The sequence below is a fragment of the Poecilia reticulata genome, linkage group LG7 (assembly GCF_000633615.1).
Source record: "Poecilia reticulata strain Guanapo linkage group LG7, Guppy_female_1.0+MT, whole genome shotgun sequence".
Classification (NCBI taxonomy): domain Eukaryota; kingdom Metazoa; phylum Chordata; class Actinopteri; order Cyprinodontiformes; family Poeciliidae; genus Poecilia; species Poecilia reticulata.
Window position 1 is genome coordinate 11578508 of NC_024337.1, and position 25000 is coordinate 11603507.

The window sequence follows — 25000 nt, forward strand, 5'->3', positions numbered from 1 at the left end:
CAGGATTTTTTTTTTTTTCACGTGACATTCTATTCACTTGGGTCGGTAGCAGGCAGCACCAGTAATAATTACTGTCTGTACATGATAAATCTGAAGCCCAGCTGTTCACTTCTGTCACAACAGAAAGAGAGGAAAGGAGGAGGTGGGGGGAAGGATGGAGAAAAGAGAAGGAGGGATGGGGGGGAAGAGTTTAGGAGCGTGCAGTTTGTCGGATTTCTTCCCTTTTTTTAAAACTCTGTAACTTGATAGGATTACATGGTTCTAGAGCCCACACCTGTTAAGAGGCTGTTAACAGAACAGTTGGCAGTTTCCGAGCCCGGGCTTAGCCTTTTTGCTGTCTGTTCTGGGCGCCCTTTTGAGGATTTTCACCCCGCGTATTTGCAGAGTTTGTTTCTCCGGGCAAGGAGAGGAGAGAGCTCCCTGCAACATGCGAGCGGTCTGATGCTAGAGTGCGTACCGTAGGTTTCTCTGCAGGAGTGTGTGTGCGTGTTTGTGCGCGTGCTGCTAGTGCGCGTGTATGCGCGCGTGTGTGTGTGTTAGGATGAGGCTGGGTCGGCTGACAATCTCTTTTTCTCCCTCCCTTTCAACAAGAGTTCTTCTGTACCAGCAGTTGTCGCTCCTCTCTCCGAATTTATGAGAAAGTCATCAGCGAAAAGTGAAAGAATTCGATTTGATGTTGTGTTGGAAAGGTGTTGCCAGGATAAAATGCCCAAATACAGGTTAAACCAGACGATTTGAATGATTAAGGGCTAGGTTGAGAGGTTTTTGTGCATATTTTCAGGAGTGCCAAAGCCTGTGCCGTCAATTGGACATACTTTTGAGAGGAGTGGAGAAATGAGTAATGCATAAAATTTGCTGCTTGTTTTCTCTTGTTCAGTTATTCCTCTTGGAGACACGGAAGAGTGTCTAAACTGAGGATTTTTGTTGCAAAAAATCTGTGACACTCATTAGATTCAGAGAATCACATCAGGGTTGGTTGTTTGTGCCTTGTCGGTGCAGCGTGCCTCGCTGCCTTATTTGGCATTCAGCAGACACCCGGCTCTCCCGCTTCGTCACTTTCTGCGGGTCCTCAGCACCTGTTCCCCCTATTGTGCCGGAATTTTCTATATTTGGCACGAAGTTGGACTCCCTCGATTTATGTCTAGGTCACAGTTTATGATAGCCAGAAAGCAACCATCTCTATATAAAGTTTTTTTTTTTTTTTTTCCATTTCTCAGTTTTCTTTTTCTGGGAGACGACAAAAGCATTAAACTTGATTAAAGTTGGGGAGACTGACTCTAAAGCGATTGTCACCAGGGCGTCTAAATGTCATCTTCTCCCTTGCATTATTGTTGACACGTTGCATTGCAAGTGGTGTAAATTATCTTCCCTCTCGAGCTCGGGAGGAATAAAAAACGAGCAAAGTTGATAGATATCTTGGACTAACTTTTAATTGTTCTGATATGCAATCACAAAATGACAATAAAACCGGAGCAGGGCCACGGTAAAAGCTTTATCTCCTACTCTGTGCCCAAAGTGTCATGTCCATAACAGCACCACCTGATCTACAGAGTAAAATAACCACTTATTGTTTGGACAATATTGGAACCCCCTCCCCAACCTACCCCACCCCGACACTCACCCAGCCCTCCCCGCCGCTGCTTCTCCCACCTCTCCCTTGATTCATTTCACCCACTGTCCTCGGCTGCTGGAAAATGGCGTTAATTTTTTTATTACCTGTTTGACTCTCCAGCCTTATTACTGTAGCCCCTTAATGTTCCCGGTAACCGTGGAAACCAGATGAATAAATGTCCGCCAAAGAAAATGAGATGATTAAACAGGTCACCCTTGCAAAACAAATTCGCTTGGTCGAGCGCAATTTGTATACCAAGCGGCTGTCTTAACAGTTTGCTAACAAGGGGATTGTTTGCCAGACTAACTGACAGAGACGGGAGGGAGGGAGGGAGGAAGAGGGGGGGAGAGATGAAGATATCTGGGGAAAAAGGATATGATTGAGGAGATAATATTTTACATCACTGTGCTGTTTGTCTCAGCTCTTATTTTTCATGATAATGTGATGGTTGTAAAGGATTTGAGGTTATCTTTGCTGTGTTTTCCTCACATATTGCAGTGAGAAATGGATGCTTAAAGACGGCCGGTTTCAGGGTTTGTAACCAAGAGAGTTTAACAGGTTCAGGATTTTATTTAGGTTGTGCTACGAGATTAGAAGCAATTAATGTTGGGGGGCAGGGGAGTGATAGATCTGGCAAACACTATGATATTGGCTTCACAAGAACAAGATGAGACAAGGTTTTAGTAATACTCTTGGGAAAACTATAAATGACTTTTTTTTATTTCATAAATATTATTTATTTTCTAATCATAAGTAGTGCTCTAAAGAATATGTAGTCAGTGTATTCTTTCCAGGTTTGACTGGTATGTCAAAGTTTTTATGCCTGTCTCATTCAGAAGTGGTCAAAACAACATTAAAAAAGCTGCCATTTTGTGTTTTCACAAGTTGACTAAAGGTTGCTTAAACCTCCAGCTGCTTAGATTTTTGAACCAGACGATCAAATGCATTATTACAAACAGTCCAATAGTCCTTTAGTCTGGTGCCAGTACAAAGCCCCAAGGCAGATGCTGACTTTAGCGTCTTTAGCACTGAGCAGCTAGCTAGTTGCAGTCTTATCACAGTACTTCCTGTCTTCTCTGTCACTGTCATTATTTCTTTTTTACTTAGTGCCTAAAAAGTGATGAGGTAAACTATTTCAATGATTTTGAGTCTTTAACACTTTTGGAACCATGTGTCAACATATCAGGGCAACTCAGGAACTACTTTTCTTACGCAGATACAATTTGGTGTCCATCCTCATATGCCCACCTGCATAGGGGTTTAACATTTTTTTTTCGTAGCCTTTATTTTTCCAGTCTTTCGGTGACAGCCAATACAACATCAAAGAGATATTTTCTTCCATGAGAAGTTGCCACTCCCCAAGGTTATATCTTAACTGCAGTAGATAACTCGCTTTATTTAGTACTAAACCAGTTAAGTTGGTCTAAGAGGCTGAAGGAAACAGGTAGTTAACTTTAGGCTCATTATTGCCTTAAAACAACTCCGGTCTCAAAACCATTACAGCGTTTTATGAGAAACACTATTTAAGGAACATTCAAACAAATTTCATGTTTACAATTTGGAAGCTATTTACATAGAAGTTGATGACTGTTTACACAAAAAAATGAAGATCAGAGGTAATCTGCCATCAATGATCTTCCTGTTTGAAACGTACTCTACCGAAAACAGAAATAACTATGAAACAGAAAAGCAAAGCAGTGTAACCTGACTTTATATCAAACAGTTATTCTGGAAATGCTTCATTTGTTTTGCACTTGGTGTGTTTTTCACAGGGAAAGATAATTGGTAGCATGCTACCTCCATTTTACTAGTATGTGTATTTTTTTTTCTTTTGTGTAAATAATAGACTGATGCAAATTTGGCGACAATTATAGGTCTCTACAAACCACTTAGGTATTTGTGAGCTTTAAGATGCTAGAAGTCTGCTGTGGTCTTGGCTTTTCTTAGACAAGCCGTTAGCTTCAACTGCAGGGCCAGATAATCTGGGTTTATACCAAATGTACTGAAAAAGTCACAAGAAATTAGTGTCTTATAACCTTTTTAGCAGCTTTAGACATTCTAAACTATTCCTTTAAAGCATCCATCCATATTATTAACAGAGGCATTTCGTCTGTGATCATCAGCAAGTGCAGCAGCAAATAGAGTTTCTCTCATTTATGTGGCAACCAATCATTATCGCTAATTGTCCTTGAGGCCATCTGTATAGAATGGCTGGTCCTCCATTGGCTCTGCGGCGGTGCTGGTCATGGATTTACTAGTCCGGTAATGATATCTAACTCCTCCACACTCAGCGCAACTTCAGTCACAACTGCAGCAATAAATATGGAGGAGGTTTTCTCTCTAAATTAAACAGTAGCCTGAACAGCATCCTGGTTTTGAAGTGTTGCAAAGCCTCGTTCCCATGATGCACCCGCCCTTCCTCTCCCTGTCCAAGTGTAATGTTCTCATATAACTTGTTTCAGCCAGACCTCTCTGACAGCCATATAAGATGTCTGGTGTTTTCATCTGGGGAAAATAAGAGACTAAGGTTGGGCAGATTTAGCCATGCGAGGGTAGAGCAAACACGCAGACTTGGATCGGAATCAGGCCCGCGTTGCCGTTCTGACCACAAATCATAAACGTTGGGGACGCGGCGGTGGTGTTGTTTATGGAAGGATGCCACGCTGCGCAACTTGAGGGTGTTGTCTGTTTGCACTGATGCACCACCACCACTTACTGCCTGCTGCTTTAAAACAACTTCTGCATCCCACTCGGCCTCAGCCATTTTGTCCCGTCACCAGAGCGGATCCCAAACGCTCACCACAGCCTGGGCAGAGGGGGCTGGGGGTGGGGGACGTCGGGGTTGCTGCTCTCAGCTAAACAGTTGCTTCTTTAAGTTGTTCATGGAACAGGAGATGCAGGGGTAGAGTTTTTTTTTTCCACTGGCAGAGGGGGGTATTTCATCCCAATCCGGGGACACTATTGCTCAAAACTGAAAAGCACTTATGCATTATTGATGTTTTAATTTGTGCAAATGCCCAAGTCTTTGTTAAGTGATTATAGTGCTGGGGAGATAACAGGGGAGGTACTTCTCTATGAAACAAGAGCTGGCTTTGCAGGTTGGACCGGGGAGCCGTCGGACTAAATCTCACAACACTTAATTCCTGTGCAGTCTGGAAAAGTCTGGAATTTGATTGGATCATTTTCCAAGTTTGGATACATTTGGAAAAATGCAGATTCAGTGTGGGAAGAAGTTGTGTTTGCAAACTTTATTTCTTATTCCATTATTTAAAAGACTTAAAAAAAGAGCTTTTTTATTATGTAGATTTGTTGTTTTTTTAATCAAATGTATTGAAAAAAGCTTTTAGCCTTTAGATTCTTTTTGTTCTTGATCTTAAACCCTTGATTATCAATCTGGCTCCAGATGGAATGACAAAACAAATCTTTGAAATTCCTACTTTGTTCAAGAGTTTTTCAAATAAAGCAGCTGTTGCTCACAAACTGTGATTTAGCATTAGATGTTTTGACATTTCAGTTCTTATCTGAATTAAGCTTACTCGAATATCAGAAAACCCAACAACAAACAACAAAAATTGAATCAGAAGACACTTTTAGTGCTGTTGTTTCTATTACATTTTTTTTTTTTTAGAAAAAAGCAAATCAAAATATATCAAAAGACCCGACTTGCAAAAAAAGAATGAAAAAGTGTCAAAGTGCGCTATTTTAAGAGTTGGAAATTGGGTGGATCTCTTTTTCGCAGAAACAGAAGAAATATCAGGATTGTTGTTTGAGGAAGTGACAAGAGTTGACCCAAAAAGTATCAACGTGTCCAAGATAAGAGGAAAAAAAAAAATCAGCCGTTGATCTTTTGTCCTTATTTCTGCTGCACCTCTCCTTTTTATGATGTTGGTTTTATAGGTCTTTTACATCCCTTATCAAAAATTATTTGATGTAAATACAATGGAACTGACCTGAAAAAGCCCCGTGTGTAAATAGTCTGCATGTGGCCTGACTAGAAACTGACCTTGGGGGAAGAAGAACGCGAAGTTATAATGCTTGCAAAACAGGACAATAAAATAATGCCCCTGTCTGAAAGGAGGGAGTTTGGGTGAATATAAAAGAGAAAGAAAGAGAAGCAGTTTTCTTTCGCAGCAATCATTAACTCAGAACAAAGGTTATCAAGCGTGACATTTTTTTATTTTTTTTAAACTCTGTAATTTATGTAATCATCTGTTACAGTTACCTTTCTAGATAAACACCGATGGCAGGAAGGGGCTGAACGCTTCCCTTTGAAGCCAACAGAGGTATATGCAGAGAATGAAGTGAGATTAAAAAAAAGATTTTCCTCCATATCCGACTTGATCCGATCTTCAACTACGTCTTAGATCATTGTCACTAGTGCATAGAAACCTATGCTTCACCCCATTGTGCCTTTTTGGCGTGTCTGTGAAGCCTGTCCAAACGGAGGCTCTCCACACCTGCAGCTGTTCACACACCGTTCGTTCCTGCAGCACCCACCGCGTGTGTAACCTGTAAATTACCCTGCATTCATCCAGTACAAAATGCATTAATATGGGCTCCATGAATGTCAACTCATGGGATAAGTGTCTTACTTTTTGGCTTTGGTCGCGGCATTAGTCATCCTCTTTTGTTCAGTGTCTTTATTCTCCAGGAAAATCTGTTGAGTGTGTGGAACCAGGGCTTTGCCTCCCGTCTTTGAGGTCCCCGGTGGAGGTAAAACACACGTGCACACGCGCGCTCGCGCCAACGTGGTGGGGCTCAGGCTTCCCCAAGCATTTACTGCTTTATTAAGCTGTCTCATGAACCCACTAGCAGAACATGAGAATACAGGAAAAAAATAAAAAAATAGAAAAGCCCATATTACTTAGATGATTTGATGCCATTTGTGGACTGCAAAACGCTCAGCTTTATTGTGTGAGAAGGGAGAAGGAGCAAGAGGAGAGAGGGGGAAAAGGAAAAACAAGAAGTTGGCTTAGAAATTCAGAATTTCAATTAGCGTACGTAATCTGAACCTGCCGGCTTTGATAGAGGCTTTTTTTTTTCTACCAAGAATACAGCGGCACTTGTAAAACATTAATTAAGCAGACTTGTTTTTTTTTTTTAAAGGACGGAGATGGAGTAAAGTGTGCTTTACGCAGTCCATTTTTCACCCAACAAAAGACAGTTACCTCACACAGAGGGCTGCTTCATCCAAACCGCTTGTAGGACCAGAAAAAAAAAAAAAAGAAAGCAATGAATTTGAGTTGGACGAAAACACATCAGACTTCGAGAGTGATGTTCTCAAAAGAGATGATATCATATGAGAACGTGGGACGTCGACGAAGAATAGAAATGTATCCGTGGCACGGTGAAACCTAAGCTTGGCACAGGAAAACGAGCCTCTATTTTAATGACTTTCTACCTGACAGATGACTTTAGATCGCCTTTTGGATCACATTGCCCTGACTTTGTCTCTTACATCATCAAATCATTGATTATTAATAGTTGATATGAATTGTTAATCCACTGTAATCTGAGGTATTATTGCACCACTTCTCTAATTGTAAGCAATTACACCTAAAAAAAAAAAAGTCTAAAAAGTCTTACAAATATGTACTGTGTTTTTGTTTTGTGGCGATGGTTTGTGGCGAAGCTTGCAGGATGTCTGTTGAAATTTCTACTCCTTTCTGCAAAGCATAACCCTTGCAAAACTGGCATGAAACTGTTGCTTTATAGGGGATTACGTCTCATTCGACAGCACTGGGTCTGATTTTTCATGATGATGATGAAAAGAAACTGTTAGTTACTACTAGATACTCTACAGAGGCAGAGAATATTGGAGATAGAGAGAGTGTTCCCACCATATTGCTCTTTTTCTTTGAAATGTAAGTTAAAATAGAAGAGAAAAGGGATGAAGTCCCTGCTGTATATGCTTTTTTTCTCCTCCACAGCCTGTTGTGAACCTTGTCTTTGCAGCGGGGCGATGAGTACACATACAGATGATACATTAAAACTGCCATAACTCGCACACCCAGCAAAGCTAAAAATCAATTGGAATGGATAGTTAAGCTGGCCCCTAAAAATCAATGAGATATTCATGTCCTTGATCACAAAGTGTCATCCTCTCAATGTTAGCAGCTGATGAAGGCTGAACCCACACACACATGCATACTTGCGTTAAAACACAAACATGCAGCAAATATGCACGCTGACTTTGCAGTGATCCATGTAGAGTAATATAAATATGAACCTCAAGGACAAATTTGTTTTATTAGACTTGGACCATAAACTTTTATGGGGTATTTTTGTGGATTCATCCTAATTCAGTGCTCATTTCATTATTTTTTAAGAACCCGAAGTCTGCTGCTCTTTTCGGTTTATCCACCCATCTGGTGAATGCGACTTCATCTGTCAGAGGAGGGGAGTCGCATTTCCAACCTGGTGTTTTTGTTTTTTGACTTTTGCAAAATGCTGCGATCCATCAATGCTACAATAGAGATGACCTTCTATCCATTGGATGATAGCAGGGCACACACACACGCAAACTCACGCCCACCCTCCAGCTGCGAAGACTTTTGTGTCGGAAGAAAATTGGCCAAATGAAGAAGAGCAAAATTCGGTTTCAGAATAGCAGTTTTGCCCCTTATTAATGCCATTAGTGTAACAGTCAGAATGGATCAAATCAGAACGATGACCGAAGCAAGTCCCCTGTCTCTGTGCTGTGACGGGATCACGTCGGGAACGATTTAGACATTTTGTGTTGATGAGTGAAGTTTTTGAGTGCTGCTGTGTCCTGCAGACCACAGTCCAATGATAAACATCTTTTTTTTTTTTTTTTTAGCTCTTTGGAAACATTCTTGCATCTATGATGCCCTTTACGGTTCGTTTGTTCTTGCTACGCTGTGTTTAGGGTCACCAACTAGAAGAAGTGATGCTTTTATGTGGATTTGTTGTATTTTTAAACTTGATTTAAACACAGAGTGACAACCCAGCTTTCCTCTGTCCAATAATCAAATAGCTTTTGATCAAGTGGTTTTCTGCTGTTTTTGCTCCCACTAACATAGATCTGAAGTTCTGCTCTGCTCAAGTCATTTTGCGCATCTTTTTTACTACTGGTATAGAAACTTCAGATGCATTACTGCCCCCTACCTGGCTGGAGTGTGTGCATCAGAAATTAGAAATTGAAGAAAGTTTAAATTAAATATATATTTTTAAACAATTTTTATTTCTTTTATCAATATTTGAAATTAACCCATTCAACGCTTTATGACAAAAACAAAAGTTGGGATCCAGGTTTAATATATTCTGATACTGTGCACCAATACTAGCTTACCTCTAAAAAAAAAAAAAACGCTGCTATTCTCCAAGCATATTTGATCATAGGGACCATTGTTGTCATTCACCTTTTTGTATTACTATCTACACTACAGCCACGCAGAACACAGTGAGTGTGTGTGTGCGTGTGTGTGTGTGTGTGTGTGTGTGTGCGTGTGTGTGCGTGTGCCTGTGTGCGTGTGTGTGTGCGTGTGCGTGTGTGTGTATGTGTGTGTGCGTGCGCATGTGCATGTGTGTGTGTGCGTGTGCGTGTGTGTGCAGACATAATTTCCTTTCCACAAAGTTCTCCTTCTTTGCCCGGTATATTAGCCATGAGTTAGCAGTTGCTTGACCTTAACAGGTGGTCCATTTTTATGATTTGTCACTCTGGCAACATTTGAAAGCGTCATTCATCCCTCCAGGCTAAATGCCTCAGATTTGGGGAGAGGGAGCTTTTGGAAACAGTTGTCCCCTGTCAGGAACAGTGAGGACTCGGAGAGACCAGGGGAACAGTTGCCTGTCTCCTCGTCGAGGTGAGAAACGATGCAGCAGCTGTCACTCGATCTCTTATTCTCTTTTTTTTTTTTTTTTTTTTTTTTAAACTCTTGTTACCAATAAACCAGACACGAGATGTTTGTGGCAACTGTAGGGGGAGGACAAACTCCAGGCGCCCTGTTGTGTCACTCAGGATCTCACTGGTGTGTGTCCTCCTCTGCACGTTCCATTATCCACCAATCACGAGACGCATGTGGAACGACCCGGCCGAGGACTTTCTCTTCTCCGCGTTTTCTTTTAACGTTCTGTATCATAAAATGCTTCCTGTTCGGTGGTACTCGTGAAGAAACCGTTACATTCGTTTGGCCCTGTTGTTTTCTCTCCTTTCTACTCCTCTCTGCTCCTCTTCTCCATTCTCTGTCTCCCTCACCTCTCCCTCTCATCCTCCCCCCTCCACCTCAATCCATCTGCATCATGTCGATCTGTCAGACTGCCAGTGTCTGTTCCAATTAGATTCCACTTAATACACGTAACCTCGATTAACACGCAATCAAGCCCAGATAAATCACGTCCTTTAAGTCCCCCCTCTGCCTTCTCCCGTGTTGCTTTGCATCACTCAGTTTTTTTTTTTGTTTCTTTTTTTTTTGTTTTACTCAACAAGCTCTCTTTGCCACAGTCGTTGGGTTACAATGTATAGAATCAGGCTGCTGGAGCTGGTGGATACTTGGTGAAGGAGACAAGGGAGTTCCTGTAGCTGTCTGGAAAAGTCTGGAGTTGGATTCCAGCCTTTTCCAGGCTTGAATTAATTTGGGAAAAAAATAATAAGATGGAAAAATGTTTTAATTTCCAGACAATCTTATTGTCCAAAAATATCTTCTTCTCCATGCAAATCCTTTTTCTTATTCTTCCTTATGTTCTTACTTTTTTCTTTGTCTCCTTCCTTTTGTTCCCCCCATGTCCATCTATCCTTTCTTTGTTGTGCCTGTTTTTCTCTCCCTCCTTGTCTTTTCTTCCCACCTTTTGTCCTTCCATCCTTGTGTACTATCTCTCTATTTCCTTCCTTCATTCTTTACGTCCATACATTTTGCCCTTATTTTCCTCCATCCTTTTGTCCTTTCTTGCGTCCTACTTCTCCTCCCCCTGTCTGTTCTCTCTTCTTTTTTTAAATGTCTTTCCTTTTTTTCTTCCTGGCGTCCTTCCTTCTTCAATCTTTCTTTTTTTTCTTGCTTTCTTTCTCAAATCTATAGTAAACGTCAGCCATTTATGTTATAAAAAGAACGTGAATGACTGAGAAATCTACAGAGTCTGAACATGTCTTAAGCTGTCGCATGACGAACATGAAGGAAACCTGATTTAAGCGCACGCTGAGTCTGAGCGAACGTTTCCTGTACTGCTTAAGTTTCTCGCTGCATTTCCAGAAGGCGCTCGTCGGTGCCCTTTTCACCCCTAAAGATGAAGGTGTCTTAATTACATCTTTGGTTAAAAAGCTACAAAAAGACTCTCTGGGTTTTTTCCCTACATTGTGGGAGGCGGTGTAGTCTATTGTCTCTGTGACCTTTTTAGCTAGCGGACAATTGGTTTGACTAGATTACAAATTAAGACACAGCACCAGGCACTTAGGAGGCAAGTCTGTTAGAGAGCGGCTCTATTACTACCAGCCTGTGAAAAAGCCACTGGGCCATACATTTTAAACATTGCTTAAATGGCCACAGAGCCAGGCATCACATTTGCATTGTTCCCTATCTATAAAATATAAAGTTGCCTTTGCTTTAATGAATCCTTGTAATACCTCAGTCAGTCTTTGCCACTGGCAAAAAAAAGGGAAGAAACACAGAGAGCTACTAAAAAAGGTTTCACTGAGGATAATAATTCTGTCAACAAAGTTAATAATTAAGAGTGTTTATTCAAATAGAATATGGGGGGGGACTGTTAAATTACCAAACAGGAAAAACCACAAAAAAAAAAAAAAAGAAGAAGAAGCAAATGAAAACAACCTGAGGCGGTGAAAAAAGCACACGCAGCACTCCAGGGGTCGTCTTTTATTAATCACAACTAAAAGTGCTAACATTGACATGTTGAACAGATTAGCCTGTTTAATAACTGGGCGGGTCAACATCCTCCGCTGCTGATCCATGAGGATATCCTGTCGGGAGGCAGATAACCTGCGTCTTTCATATGCTGACCCTTGCCTCTGAGGGGTTAGCCCCCCGCGCTAAAGATACACTCATCTCACCACATTTAGCCAAGTTGGCAACGTTTCTTCTGGGCCTTAAAAAGATCTAAAATATCTCAGTTTTCCATTGCAGGCATTACATTTAATTGATTTATGTATTATACAGGTACGACCATTTCCTTTTCCAATCAACCCTTTTTCATCAGTAACATGTCAGAATTACATTATTGCTGAACGACCCAAACTGACTTATTTGTTCAAGGAATCAAAATTAAAATATGTTTTTTTTTTTTGTCTTGGAAGTGTTTATTTAGCAAAGATTTATTTTGTGAGTCATTTAAAAGTAAAATAAAATAGACCCATATGTGCCATTTTCATTATTTAATGCACCTGACTCCCTTTCAATATGGAATAAAAATTTTATGTTGAATTATTTTCTAACTTTTATGTCTTATTGTTTATTATTTATTGTCTTTCGTCAAGTGTAGATGTTTTATAATGTATGACATGGAAAAAAAATATTTCTATAAAAATTTTCAGAAGTCCACTTTCTTTTGTTGAAAGGTCAGTACTATAAACAAAAAATTCTGGCAATTTTGCATAACATTTCACACTAAAAATGTAAAAAAAAAATGCTTATATTGAGATGCATTAAAAAGCAACTTTATATATATATATAGATTTAACATATATACACACATATATACATATACACACACACACACACACACACACCACACACACACACACACCACACACACACACACACACATATATATATTTAACTAACTTTTAGGGGGTAGAACATTTTATTTTACAAAATGTTCCATAACATTTTCAAAAATACATTTTATATACAAATATGGCAAAAAAGAAAAACATAAGGTGGAGCACAAGATAAACAGATCCAGACTGGGATCAGGTTCTTTTTTTATTTTTTATTTTTTGTCATCAATAAGCCTTATAAAGCTCACTGTATACTTTGTGAGAGGTGTTGAAATTGATGACTCATGCAGGAGGAGAAAAACACCAATGTAAGTTGTCAGCTATATTTAACTTACTTGAGTTATTAGGCAATCTGGGGACAGGTTATTAAGTAAGGCCAAAATTAACTCGGGTCCGGCATTCAAATCCTAAAAAGTATTCCATTAAACTTTGAAAACCTCTGTTGCAGCACAATGTGTTATCTTTTTCTTTAAAAGGGAAAACTGAGGCTTTTAAAAGAGGTCTGCTTTTATTTCACACAGTCAACAGCTTGTGTCACACTGCTGCTGCTGTGCAGCAATAGTGCTTTTAAGCACCTTGCTGCTACTTAGAGCTGACAAGGGCTTGTCAATGTGCTGTGGTTAAATAAAGCTTGGATTTAAAATAAATGAAGCTATAAGAAAGACGCATATTGATCCTTTCTTTCTTTTTTATCCCCTCCTGTTTTCACCAACATTCCCATTTCACATGTGTAACTACAGTGGACTTGCATGCTCTTTTGGCTTTGTTGTAAAACCAATAAAAAAAAAGTTGCGCATGTTTTATTTAATTAGTATTGGGTGCAAACAAAATGAGTATTGAGTAGATACCCGATAGCTCCCGTTGCCCTTTCTTTTTCCTCTTGGTGAACTTTTTCCACATCCACAGCGGCGCTGCGCTCTCTCTTTAAAAAGAGGTGACAGTTCTGACTATAAGTTAAGCTACTTTCCCAGAGAGAGAGCGAGAGAAAAACAAGGCAGGAATAACACTGATGAGTTTTAACAGCTTCAGCCAGGCGATGGGCAAATATAATAAGTGTTTTCGTAGACGTCACCGGTGATTATCTCATCTGGGCATTTTGGGCGAACATGGTGGATTTAGAGGGCTCGTCTCCCATTGTGCTGACATCTCCCTTTAACAAACCCAATTAAATCATGGCTAAAATCATCCCGATCTCTCCCGGAGTCGGTCGCAAACGAGTGTCTGGGAACATCAGAAATATAAGTGGGAAAAAAAGGGGAATGCAGCATCTCCTGTGTGTGTGCATGTGTGACTCTGAGTGGATTTAGTCCTGGGAGATTTGGATTGGTGTGCCATGGAGACAGGGGGRGGGGGGGGGGGCAAATTTACCCTCACGCTGAATAATGGGATGAGAGGAGCTAATATTTAACAAATTCTTAGGAGAATTTAAGAGAGAGACGGAGCACTCGTGTTGTAGTAATAATTGCGATAATTTACTTTGACAGCGTCTTTATTAAAAAACTTGACTTGTGTTTGATCGTTAGAAAGCGAGATTTAAAGTCAGATTAGGAGACGTATGCTCACGGTGGAGGTTGTATGAGAAAACTGTTTTTGAAACTGGCACCACCATAAAAATAAAGGAGGAAAAATGACACCTGTGTATTTTATCAACACTTGTATGACATGCTTACGTGTCTGCTGCAGTCATTTAAGATGGCTCACACAAAATAAATGAAAAAAAAAAAAAATCTGATGTGTCTATTTTTTTAGCCCTTTTTTCTATGTATGTTCATTTAGATGTAAGATGCTCTCTAATATTACTGCTGGAACACATTCCCGCCCCTCCAGTCGCAGGCAGTAGCTGGCAGCCCCTGTGACTTTGTGAAATGAACAAAGGTAAGACAGAGAGTGAAAGTGAGTAAGAGGAGTCGGCGAAGGAGTGTGGAGGGGTAGTCGTATGCGCGCGTGCTTGTGTGTGTGTGTGTGTGTGTGTGTGCGTGTGCGTGTGCGTGTGTGTGTGTGTGTGTGTGTGTGTGTGTGTAGGGGTGTGTGTGTGTGTGTGCGTGTAGGCGTGTGTGTGTGTGTGTGTGTTGCTGTGAAAGACCTCAACTCAGCCAATGTGGCCTGATGTGACAGGATTAGCTAAGCCCCGGTGAGCAGGGCTGGTACTGCGAGTCTGAGTCTGTGTGTGCGTGTCAGTCAGTGTTTGTGTGCACGGCTGACTGGGAACCCAGAACTGCTGCTTGCCACCAGCCGAGCCAAGACAAGACATGGGAGATCAACAGCCCCGTCGGTCCGTCACTGCCACCAAGCCAAACGTCCCCCTCCTTCCCTCCCTCCGCCCCCGCTCCCAGCCAGACCAGGGAAGATGCCGCCAAAGGAGTCACAGATGCAGTGGGAAGTGGGGGCAGCGGGTGGGGGGCTGGAACGGGACACTGTGGGGGGACTGGTGGGCGGGCAGCTGGGGCTAAAGTGAACGTGAGTTGGAAAATGATCCTATTAAATTGAATTAAAGAGGCAGTCTTCATTTACCCCAAGAATGATGGATTTAGATAATTAACAGTGTTAATGGGGACTGGTTAAAGAGGGCAGGGGAAACTGGTGGTTGCAGACATGGAGTAAAAGAGGCCAGGTCAGATCCGCATTGTAGTCAGTCTGCCGGCTCGTAATGATCCCCATTTATAGTCTTCCACTCACTCTTTATTCTTATAAATATTGTTTTTTTTACTAGTTGTCTGTAATAGTTGTCTACATTCTTTTTGTCAGCACTTTAAATAATGTTTTTCTAAGACAGGACTTTTCTGATACCGATTTCCTTTGAGGTCTGACTTACATCCCTATCCAGCTTCTTTGTCATTGCTTTGAATTTGTTGGGGTGAAACACAAAGAAATCACATTTTTCATAATTGACCTGTGAATCACCAATCAATGCCAATCAAGGAAAAAATTGACTGATTCCAGTCTCTGTCCGCTACATCTTTAAGTTAAAGAAAAAAAATGCTATCAATGGCACTGATTATTATTTCATATCTTTGTAATTTTTTATTTATTTTTTGCTTGTCAGGATTGGGATGTTTCGTACTGACCATGCCTCAACTGGCCTTTCACAACCGACAATTGAAAGCAATTTTCTATCTTCAACAATTAGTCTGCAGAAAGGCAGTGCAGCTTAATAACGCCAATGAATAATATCTATCAGCTGGAGTTCGCTCAGAGTTGTTTAGGTTTAACCAGAGGCCATAAACCATCATATTTAATAGGACGCAACTGAACAAAAAATTGATCAGATCTCAATAAATAGAAATATAGTGTAATACAAAGTTTTTTCTTTTAATAATAATATTCAATTGAGCTTTGAGCATTTCATGGTCATTTACCTTCATAATAAATTCTTGACTTCAATGCTAAATAGGCACAGGTGCTAAATGCTTTGCTTTGAGGTGAAAGGGGTGAAATGGTGACATGTAGGTAGAAAAAGCCGTTCAAATCTGCAACGGGGAGAAGTGACCGGCAGACACTGCGGACGTACATGTACGTTTACCGTCGATACGTTTTGTAGCAGTGTGCTGCAGCCGTGAGTGTATTATACCAATTTAATGCTCTCATCTCTGGACCTAATTATGCTGCTGGTAGTGTGGGGAAGGCGACGTGCGCACACATAGACCCGAGGTAGTAGTAGTGGAACTGTGTGCTCGGGTTTTCACTTTGGTCAGTGCACAAACCCTATCTGCATGTCCTTAATTCTTGATGATGTGAAGGCCTCGGGCAGTGTGTGCGTGATGGAGAGGACGCCTGCGTGCCAAGTAGAAGTGATTGGCCAGCAGGGCACGGGGCCCCTCGTCACACTGAAAATCCGGTCGCTTTGTCCATTGTCTCAGTGGTGTTAGTGGCACCTTGCTTAAAAACAAACCCAAATTCATGTAAGATTACTGTAACCATATCAGAAGAGTTAGTTTGATAGTTCTGCATATCCGCTATGTGCAGGGCTCATTGCACGGCGCATTGATTGAGGTTGAGGAGTGTTGTTTTGACGCGGCGTTTGTGGATTTCTAATCAGTTTCGTGCACCGCGGCTTACCTGAACTCTGATTAAGTAGAGAATGTCTTAAGTAAAGGGGGCTCCAATAATTTAATGCTACTTTTCTCTTTTCAAAAAAAAAAAAAGAAAAAAAGAGAACATCAGTCGTATGCATGTGTGTAACTGAGAGAGTGATAGAGTGTGCAGGAAAAAAACAATCTCATCAAGCAGGAGGCCGTTTGCTTAGCAAGAGCTGACAGTCTTTGTGTATGTAAATGAAGAATTTAGACTAATGGAGTTGAACCATTTCTAATTTTGTGATGGCAAGAGGATTTTGATTGAAAGTAATTAAGCAAGCTAGCTGTAAAATTAATTAAAGCAAAAGGAGGGGGGGGACTTTTATTGGATTGGATAGCGATATAGCTGCTGTCAGGCAGGGGGACAAATGGGGGTGACCTGGATTCTCTGCCCTCCCTCCTCCCACTCGGGACTTTTATGTCACTTTAATCTCCTTAGAGCGGCTGGTGTGCATTTGTTTGAAATAATCAAGGAAATATGGTCAGAAATTGTCAGCTTTCAGATCTAATTTACCTGACAGCCTAGCGAGTGTGTGCGTGTGCACGCACGAGCTTGCGTGTGACAGTAGTAGCAGGTCCTGTTTTTTTTTTTTTTTCTCCTCGGCCCCTCCTCAGCTTTGTGGAAAATGCTTTTGACAGTCTTGAAGCATCTTGGTTGTCGGAGGGCGGGAGGCGGGGAGATGAGGAACTTGGGTGGCTTTAAGATGGACATTTCAATGAGGCGTGTTTGGCCCGGCTAAGCCCCTTTGACACTGCCGTGTGCGTGCACACACACCAACATGCTTAATTGCCTCTGTAACATATTCAGACTCCATTTGGCCACTGTAGCAGCACTTCTCAGCCTCTGTTGACTCCAGGTAGCCTAAACGAGCAGAAGCAGATTACAGCCATGGCAAAGCCTGTTACAGCTACTTAACTGCTGACAAATAAGATTGACCGATCCTGCACAAGTAGAAATGGAACTTATTGTTCTCACTGTTTTTAAGAAGGAAACGGACAAAGTCAGTCCCGATTTCACACCATCATTAGGTGAAAACTATTCTTTAACCCTCCTATTATGTTGCGGGTCAAATTGACCCGTTTCAAAGTTTAAAAATATTTTTTAAATAGTTGCAAGTATTTTTATTGCATGAAACTTTTTCTATTTGTCTTAATAGGTGAACTCTACATATAAATTGAAAATGTATTCATTTTACACATTTGCARCCCCCCCTGSGTCTACTTGTTACATCGATACTGTTCGGGTCAATTTGACCCGGCAGTCAAGTTAAAGTGCAAAAAAAGATTAAAAATGTCCAATTCTGTTTGTTTCCTTACAGCTATGAACCTTATTTCACCACACACACACAAACAAAGCATTTAGGTGACAAGGCAAACGTCTCTTCATATGAAGTCAAACTTTAACTTTTTGACTTGCGTACAAAAAAACCCACTGTGTCGTGGTAAACGAACAGACCACTCCCACAGTGAAAGACGAGGTGGACGATTCAGAGCTGCAAGAGACATGAGGGTACAAATGAACTAAATAGGGGATTTCTGAATGTTATTAATTGTTCAGTATGTTATCGAGTGCCATCAGAGAAAAAAGGTGTGAACACATTTGCATGTCACTTTTACATCTAGCTGGTCTGCCACATGAAATTCAGTGAAGCTTGAGTTGACAAAATGTGAAAAGGTTCAAGGGTTATGAACACTTTTGAAAGACACTGTTTTGCTTGTCATCATTAGTACCACACAAATCTCACCCCAGGCTAATAATAGACCTAAAGCAAGACGACTAATGTTCTGTAATATGCAAGTGGTTTGGAGTCCTGTGCGGTTTATATTAAGGTTCCTCAGAATTTCAGCGAGATGCCACTTCCTCTTCGAGGTTGTGATTGCTTGCCAGTTTTTGTGACAAAGTTTGCCTTTACGGCCCTCTCTGCCACCTGAAGAAGTGCTACACTTGCAGCACTTACAACTCAGCCAGGCCCCGAAAGGCAGAGTTGCAGAAGCAAAGCGGCGTCTAACAGGATTAGTGCGTCCTGTTAAAAAAAGGGCCCTAAGCTCCAAAAATAATCTCGCTCACCTTTATCTGCCCGTAACATCACCCTCCACCCTGGCTCGGTTTTTATCAATTAACATTTTAAAGGGTAGAACAAAGAGCTGTCTTTCTCCCACTCTGTAATTAGAGGGGGAGACCTCCTGAGGACTGGCAATACTTGGGCCTGAAAGGCATGATTCTCACCCCCCCAACCCCCACCGGCTCCCACCCCGCAGCCCGTCACTCCACCGCCACCGCTCAAGCGGAACGTCGCTCCTCGATGTATAAGGCCGATAATGTAAATGTGGCGTAGTCTGCTCAGCACACCCGGTACAACCTTTTTTTTTTTCTTTTTTCTTTTTTGCTAGCTTTATCTAAGTGTGAACAAATGAATGCAACATTTGAAAGAGTGATACATTATTAACTCTAATTGACTCCTCTACAACACTATACGTTCACTGTCACCTTTGCTTTGGCTCGCGCGAGCACGTGCTCCCCGAATCACTTTCGTCGCTGTCCCTACTCTAACACGTTATGTGTCACCACACACTGTTAACAAATGTGATAAAACCACCTCAATCGAGAGAATCAGGTAGAACGTTTGCCTATGTGTGTTTTTGTCTGTTAAGGTGAGATACTGTAGACTGTGCGTGTGTCTGCGTGTGTGTGTGTGTGTGTGGGTGTTTTACTCTCTTGTGCTTAACTGTGTCTACGCGGGTGTGAAAGTAGAAGAGAGAGAAAGAACGCCTGCTTTCACAGCCACTGGAGCTTTCAATCGGAATTAGTTTTACAACATATGCAAATGTCCCCCCCCCCCTTCTGTTGAAAAAAAAAGGGGGTCTTTAAATGACAGGTTGATATGTGATTAAACGACAATTAGAGTGCCGAAAATAAGCGTCGGCAGCAGGTCAAGCACTGGGCGGCTCAGCTAAAAGGTAGCAGACTATTGAGCAAAAAAAAAAAAAAAAAAAACACTCTCAGGCGGAGGCCAGAAACAAGACCCCAAACAAATTAGAGATGTGAAGGGGGAACAACGTTTGGCACTGTGTTCCAATAAAGCCGCAACAAAAACAACTTGTACGTTATGCCTGGATGACAAAAGGCATTAGGGTATGTTTTCAGGGAGAATCGAGACAAGATTTGTTTCTTTACAATCAAAGATCGACTGGCCCATATGACTGCGGTCCATATGACTCATCTAATTCTAGCGGGGTTCTGATGTAAAAACAAATGTTGAGAATCTTCCCATTTTGTGAGTTTATAAATCAAATTGTGCAATCACCCGGTTCAAGTTTCGTTACTCTAAGTGTTAGCTGGTAATGGTGTGCCAGTCGTAATATTCTAACAGTATTTGATCAAGCTCGTTTAAACAGTGAAACAATCCTTTAGTTTAAGAAGTCATGAATCAGATGCTAATTTTGTGTCATTTTGCAGAGAGGCATTTCTGACATTCTCAGTTTGTTTTGTTTTTTTACCAGATAGCTAAAACGATGCTTAACAAGTGGTCGGTGTTTTCAGTTGTGTTACAATCAGGATTATATCAGTCACCTTGAACAGAAGTTATGTCAGCACATCGGGGACAACTCTAGAACCACTTCCTGTCTTACTTCACAATAAGAGTCTAAAATATGCTGCGGTTCATCAAACCAGTATACCCTTCCTTCAGCAAAAAAAAAGAATAAAAAATGGAGATGAGAACTCAATAGAGCTTCGGAAGACAGACTTTCACTTTGACGAGAAGTATTTGGGTGTTTAAGTACTGTGACGATCTTGTTACACCTCTAATTGTTGCTATAGCTGAAGCCGTAGAAAGCTGAAGGTTGGATTCAAAGTGTCACATTTAACTGGTATGATGCTAACCTTTAATGCCCCCCCACATTCCCCTCAGCCTGGGTTTAAATAAGCTGTCACCCCAGCACACACTCCACCCCACTCCACCTCTGCTGCCCTTTTAAGTTAAAAGTACACTGTCTCTGTCTCGCCGTCTTCAGTTCGCTAAACACACACACAAACATGCGCGCAGAAACATAAAAGGGCTCAGGCTTACTCTGGTGCAGATGGCAGATGGCCCTGTCCCTATAATCCCCTTTGATGCTGCAGTGGGCAGCATTTCCTCAACATCTATGAAGCCAAAGCCCCAAGAAAACTTGAGCTACTTTTCCTTTAACTGACCCCAATTGCCGAGGATCTGTTAGCTGTCAGACCTGGTTAAGAGCGTCTTTACTGTGGGGAGAGTGAAGGGCACATGTTTCTCTCCCTCTCTCTCTTCCTCTCTCTCATTCTGCTCTTTCAGCTTCCTGTTTTTTTTTTTTTTCCTTTTTCTGTCACAGATGGTTTATTCCACCTTCATGGCGTGGCTGTGGGAGCAGGTTGACTTTGTAACGTGAACTTGCAGACTAGGCAACACTTTTTTTTTTAACTCCTTGTTCCTTCCAGGAGGAGGAAAAAAGGAGAACCTGTAAGAGCTCTCATATTGGAGCCACAGATGGCAGAAGGTGGGCTAAGAGGCTTAGATTTCTTCAAGAGCTCACCTTAATTATTGCCAGTTGTTGTTTTTTTGGAAAAGGGCTCTTTATGTGTACACTACTCCTTCAAACAAATAAGACCAAAATTACTGTAATACTTTTTCTTTCTAGAAAACTGCCTCGATTTTTTTTCCTTATCTTTCTCCTGCTGTTCTTTAAGACATGCTTCAGTTTAAAGAGCTTCTCACTTGACAAAATTAATCTATCTCCTAAGGATCTGTTTCATTTGCTGATAAGGAGTAATTCAAATAATGCTAGCAAGCTCATTAATAAAAAGTTTTGAAGATTAAAATTTTATTTAGATCCGTGTTACTGTTATAATCAGTATTTTCTTCAATAATTTTGCATTTTTAACCTCTGAGTTTTCGAGTCAAGCATCCACTTTCCCAAATGTTACCCCACTGACCAGATAAACGTTTGCTCCATAAATAGAATAAAACTGCAAATAGCTTCAACCATTTCCCTAAATAATTTTCCCCTAATGTAGGTGACTCTCTTCTCTAAATGAAGAAGACTGTGGGGTAAATGTGTCCTCTGGTGTCTCCAGTTAGAGCAGATTCTGACACAAATGGGGAGGAAACCCAAATTGACGGTGTGATTATGCCGAAAACGTCTGCGCCGTTCGATTATGTATTATCATCTGAGAGCTTTGGGGAGGGGATAATCATCAGTGAGATTTGCTCACGTTTACAGCAGGTCTGCTGAGATGTACGTAGCTAATGGGATTGGGTTTTTTTTTTTTTCTTTCCTCCCAGCCCTCTCCTGTGGCGTTATGGAGCTGGCAGCTGAACTTGAACAGAGGCGCATGGTGCTGAGTCGTGCACTGGACTATTTCAAGACTGAAATGCGATTGTTTTAATACTTTAATCCACCTGTCCTTGGCATTCAGGATACTGCAGAAGTCGCCTAATTATTTCACTGCCCTCTATCCTCCCGGACTGGAACAGAGCGGAGACGGCAGCATCTTGCGGCAGATAAACACTTTTCTTTTTTGAATTGTCCATAGCAGGAAATGTCGTGTTCGCAAAAAAAAATAAAATAAAATATAAAAAACACGTAGAAGTTGTGAATCTTAAGAGCTGCAGAGCGTAATTGAAATTTTAAAAATGCATGTATGCAAAGAGGATTGGAAATACCCCAAATCACTTTAAAGAGCAAGCCATTTAGGAAGCAGAATTCTCTAAATTGTTCCAGGTTCCATCAGCGATATTACGCAAACACAAATATTTTCCTTTAATTAAAAAGGTCTCATCTTGCTAGATCCTCCCCCCTCAAGCCAGCTCCGAGCAACCACCCCCTCTGCCTCCTGCCATTCACACATACGACCACATTCACAGACATGCACATGTAGCACAAACACTGAACCCAGTCCCACACTTAGACAAATTTGGAAAATGTTATATATTTTTTTCTAATTCTGTCCAATTATAACTACTTGTTTTAGCTTCTGTCAACTGACCTGCTCTAATTCCAGTTCAGCTCACCAAAGCCCACTTTTTCTCTAAAATGTCTGCATTCTTGCAGATTTCCAAACAATGTGCATCTTGTGTCAAAAATGTGTCTGAAACTGAAGTGGGCAGGATTCAGATTGAGAGTAATGCCTGTTGATTTTTTTTTCTCAAAGATACTTCATTTCAGTAACAGGGGCCTCATTAACTGCAGTGTTCATCAGGCCAGTGAGCAGTGGGCACATTAGGGGTCCACAGGAAGTTGGAGTACAGCAGGAGAGTGCATTAGGGAGGCCTGGGGAGACACACACTCTCTTACCCTCGGTTCCTCTTCCACCTCCTGTGCTTTTCTATATCTTAATGTACCTTTCAGAGGAATTCAGATAGAGGTCAATAATTATGCTCTTTAAATTATTCAGTCGAGGTCTTCTGTAATTGGGCTTTTTAGAGCTCGGACACTGACAACATGGTTTACTGCACCACTTTTGGGGCACGGTCCAGGCAGATGAATTACTGTAGAGGAGGGATGTAACAGGAGATCTCATAACACAAGATGCCACGCAATTTGAAATGCTACTGTATTTCTCTTCGAAGTGAAATGCATCACTCAAAAAAGTACGACTCAGCTTGCTCTTATTTTGAAGAAAGCCGGGAAGTGGTTCTTGAGTCAGACTGTTGTGTTGACAGAGCCAGCTAACGTTGTTTTTTTGTCCCACAGTTGATAACAGAATCTCCGTCACTTTTAAGTCTTTTAACAGCAAGCAGTTTTAGCAAGAGTAAGAGATAAAATACTAGAAAGATATGTTCTCACTGAGAATACTGAAACTAGCTCACCGTTACCTGCTAATAATGCTAAAGTTGACATCTGCTTTGGAGTTTTTAGTGGCACTAAACTAAGGTGACCTTTCAATGTTTATAATGAGTCTGGAGTGTATTTGATCATCTTTAATTCAAAATCTAAAATGCTTATTCTGATCTGACACTGTGAAAATACCATGACTGGTTAATCATTTTTCTGCTAATGACACAAAATCGTTCATGTGCATCTGACTGGCAAAGCAAAGGTAAACGAAATGATCACACCTGAAAAAGGATAATTCTACTCTGAAGAGGGATCACTTAAAAGTTTAAGATTTTTTTTAACTCTTATTGTGAAATTTGGCACCAAGTTGACATCAAAATCAGACACAAAAGCTGCAAATCATGGAAAATTCAAACCTCAATTATTCTGTGATAAAAACAAGTTCTTTAAAACACACTTTAGGATTCATGAAACCTTTATTGTCTTCTAAAAACAGAAAAATGACTAAAAAAGCAAAAATGTCATGTCTCATGAACCTATATATTACATTGTCTTGGCTTGTGATTTTCCTCTCAGCGTTTCTTTTAAACGTTGCCTCTGTACTGCGTTGCCTGAGTGCGGCATGTTGGTGTCAGCCTCCGCAGCAACCGGCTGTGTGGGAATGTTTAGTTTGCGTCGCGCGCTTGTTATTTTTATTTTGTTGGCGAGAGGGAAGCCCAAACTGCAAGGGTAGCAAAAAAGAAAAAATCCTCAAACTTTCGGCACAAAGCCTGCTGCAGCAGCAGCATTCGACGGCACGCAACAACACTGACCAACAGGTCCTGTGTCAGCTACATCACAGAAGGCAGGAGAGAGGGCATTTCATTGATGTTAGGGTCTAATATTTATATTTACCCGACTGGGAGAGACACTGACGAACATGTCGAGCACCTGCAGCGTTACCCACACCATACGCCGGTGCGGTTTGGTGTCAGAATATGCCTGCATCGTGGAGCTTTGTCGGGGCGAGAGGAGGACTGTAATCACTGTCTGGCGATTCATCTAGTCAGTGCATAAAATAGTGTTTATCCAGTCGCCCGTGTTTCTGTCGTGGCTGAGGGAGGGGAGGGTCATGTTTTGCACAACTTAGACAGCCAGGGCAATCAGGAGAAGAATCGTGACTCCTAAACATTTAGCCTTTTCCTTTTTTCTTCCTCTGCACTCAGATCGAGAACTGGTACCTTAGAAAATTAGACCCCCCCCCTCCGTAACCCCCATCTGACACACCCACGCACAAATAAATATAAAAAGCTAATTTGTTAGCACCCCCATTTTAAAGGCCTGAGCAGGACAGTCTTTGTCGAAGGCAGACATGTGTTGCAAACATGGAGCCTTTACCAGGAGCAGCTCAGGCTCACATGAAGAGGATGCTTTGAAATAAGATTAGCCTCTAAATGCCCCCCTCTTCCTTCTCCTCCCCCCCCGCCCCTTCCCTCCACCACCAACCATCCAGACGCCTTTTACATATGTGTATGTGTTGGTGCTTCTCCCCATAATAAGCTACTAAAGCTGAGGCTCAGCTTGCAGGGCCTTGCTGTGTAGTTCTCAGTTTGGCTCCGGTTTGCAGGCCAGGATTCATGCATCCCAGCGAGCGAGGCTACCTCCACTTAGCTTTTGGGTCAGGGTGACACCGGTCAGGGTGATGGTGAGGGGGGAGAAGAAAAAAAAAAGATTCATCACTTCCCTACCTGCTTGCTCCCCCATAAAAAAAAAGAATAAAAATGGGAAAACAACAAGCAAGGTTCGCCCTAATACAAGAACACTTGCAATATGCTGATGTTTTCTTTTGCA

The 25000-nt window shown here is 41.4% G+C and overlaps 1 protein-coding gene across 2 annotated transcripts in view; it reads left to right on the plus strand.

Moving 5' to 3' along the window:
- casz1 (castor zinc finger 1) overlaps positions 1-25000 on the plus strand; it is a 94005-nt gene that overhangs the window by 5062 nt on the left and 63943 nt on the right. The window contains exon 1 of one of the 2 annotated variants that reach the window (XM_008413417.2): positions 14150-14174. The exons of the other annotated variant lie outside the window; for it this stretch is intronic. Within the exon in view, the coding sequence (XP_008411639.1) occupies positions 14165-14174 (10 nt within the window). The 5' untranslated portion in view covers positions 14150-14164. Of the gene's footprint in view, positions 1-14149; positions 14175-25000 lie in introns of those variants that run through there. 2 annotated transcript variants of the gene reach the window in all.